Source organism: Trachymyrmex septentrionalis, unplaced genomic scaffold, assembly GCF_001594115.1.
Source record: "Trachymyrmex septentrionalis isolate Tsep2-gDNA-1 unplaced genomic scaffold, Tsep1.0 scaffold120, whole genome shotgun sequence".
Taxonomy (NCBI): domain Eukaryota; kingdom Metazoa; phylum Arthropoda; class Insecta; order Hymenoptera; family Formicidae; genus Trachymyrmex; species Trachymyrmex septentrionalis.
The window spans coordinates 182,663-184,964 of NW_017304331.1; the positions used below are offsets into that span (position 1 = coordinate 182,663).

The window sequence follows — 2,302 nt, forward strand, 5'->3', positions numbered from 1 at the left end:
CTGCGGTGATCTGCAAGATCTGGTAAAACGAGAGAGCCCTTGTCGGCGAATCTGCTGGTATTTAGTTTTAGCTGCGACTAGGTGTCCGAGCTTGATGACTCCCTCCACAGCTCTAAATCTTTACATGTCGGTAGCCATGTACACGAGTTTAATAGAGTTTCTCTCGCATTGATATTAAATATGGAGTTTAAGTGTTAACCGGTTAAAGGAGGAAACTTCAGACCGCTACGCCGTTCTCCCAGAAAAAGAATCGGAAAATAGGCACTAAGTCCGTGAGGAACCGAGATTTTTGTAGTAATCTGCCTTGATTAACAGCGCATCGATTGGTAGATAGGTTCGTTAATTAGGTAGCGGGACCTATTTCTTGCTTTCTAATTGGTCAAGAGTCGGAATACACTTGAGGGTGGAAAAGGATATTGACCGGAATTTGTAGCGTTTGAAAGTATCCTTATTTTTATGACAAATTAATAAATAGTAAAACCTAGATTTATTTTTATTTTTATAATCTTAAAATTTATGAGAAAGCGTATGTGCAGTACATCGTGGAAGCGCACGTGTAGCGTCGGCGCATGGGATCACCAAGTATCATCTCCTGAACATCGCGTGTTATGTCTTAGATTTTATGATTACGGACTCGTGAGAATCGTCCGCGACTTGACCGTTAGAAAGTATCTTGGCGTCGGTTTTACGCTCCCAAATGACATTTTTATAGTTATTTATTATTTCCGTCGTAATTGCGGCGTTCAAAAAGGGTATCTTCGGCGTCTCGTTTAGTCTCTCTGTTCGCGCACATTTACCGATTTTTAATTTATCTTATTTGACATTTACGAGGAGATACTGGAGTCTTCACTTTTAGTCGTGGAAAAAAAAAATTTTATAGCTTTATAAACTGTAACGGTTCAATTTTATTTGTTTGTAACAACTGTTTTTATATCTTGACGGACTCCAGACCTCCACAAAAGAAAAGAGTCGTGGGAGTCCGCTGGATGTAATACTGTAATATCTCATTCATTGCAAAATAAAAATTTTTTTCTCCATAGGCTTTTTTTTTAGAAGATATTTTTCCGGAATCTAGTCGGATATGTAAAAAATATCGGATATCTGTCTCGAAGAAATTGCCTTCTGGATATCCGATCGGATATCAAATATCCGATATTATATTCTGTCCGCATATCCGGTATCCGGTAATTTTACGATTCGGTGCATCTTTTTATAACGTTATAGAAATTTTATGTATATAAATTTATACGGATTACTACAGACTAAACAGGACCCACAAATTGTGCAATTCGTTTGCAAATAAAGTGGTTATATTTTTAAGAAATGTTTACAAATGTTTGTGAATATTTTGTCATGTTCCCGCTTTGGCTGGATGATTAGCAAATACTCGCAAACGTTTACAAACATCTTTTAATCGTTTTATTCATTTAAATAAATAATAGTACAATATAATAGTTCAATATATTAACATTCAGACCGTAGTGATGCTTCGTATTTAAAATATCAAACATAAACTTATTTCCAATCTTATTATTGCTTATACACGCTTGCCTACAATGCGTAACTCTATATATATAATATATCGATTATTGCGAGGAATATTGCTAAGATCTCAGTAGTCTAAAGGCTTAAGACGCTCGCACGGAATGCAAGAGATTCGGGTTCAACTCTCGGCCGAGGCAATATTTTTTACAATAAGTTTATTATAATTTTTTTAAATTAAATTTGGGAAATTTGAGGAGATTATTAACATTTCAGATTGATTGCATTAAAAGTCCGACTACTACATCGGCACGCAATTTTATAATTTCTGAAATTAATTCATTTAAATGAATATATACGAGTATACAATATATATATAATATTGAAAATAAATTGCAACTGAGCATTTATAGTATTTTAACCATATCGAATTGTCATACTCAAAAGAGAAATCAATTTTTTATGATAATTTTATTCATTTATTCCGATAATAGTTAAATTATATTTACAATTTCAGGTGAAAACATTTTTAAACCTACAACAACAGGCAGCAGAAGTAATGGCAGCAGTTGCCATTTGGGAATTGGAATTGAATGATGTTGAGTTAGAGCTTGGAAATGTTAATAAACACGGAAAATTATGTATAAAAGAACAGATTGATCCTTTGTACAAGTGAGTAATTTTTTTCTTAATAATTATTTTTTATATAATCGTTACATACTAAGTAAGTATATTTGAGCCTATAGTATAACGAAGCTAGATCTTAATACTTAAATAATTCAATATGAATTACATATATACTATATATATATATATATAT

General features: G+C 32.9%; 1 protein-coding gene across 1 annotated transcript in view; it reads left to right on the forward strand.

Annotated features, from left to right (window-relative positions):
* The window catches only part of LOC108754771 (E3 ubiquitin-protein ligase TRIM71-like), a 226,572-nt gene that overhangs the window by 80,133 nt on the left and 144,137 nt on the right, over positions 1-2,302 (forward strand). Inside the window, exon 3 of the mRNA XM_018497355.1 lies at positions 2,000-2,154. Within this exon, the coding sequence (XP_018352857.1) occupies positions 2,000-2,154 (155 nt within the window). The remainder of the gene's footprint in view (positions 1-1,999; positions 2,155-2,302) is intronic.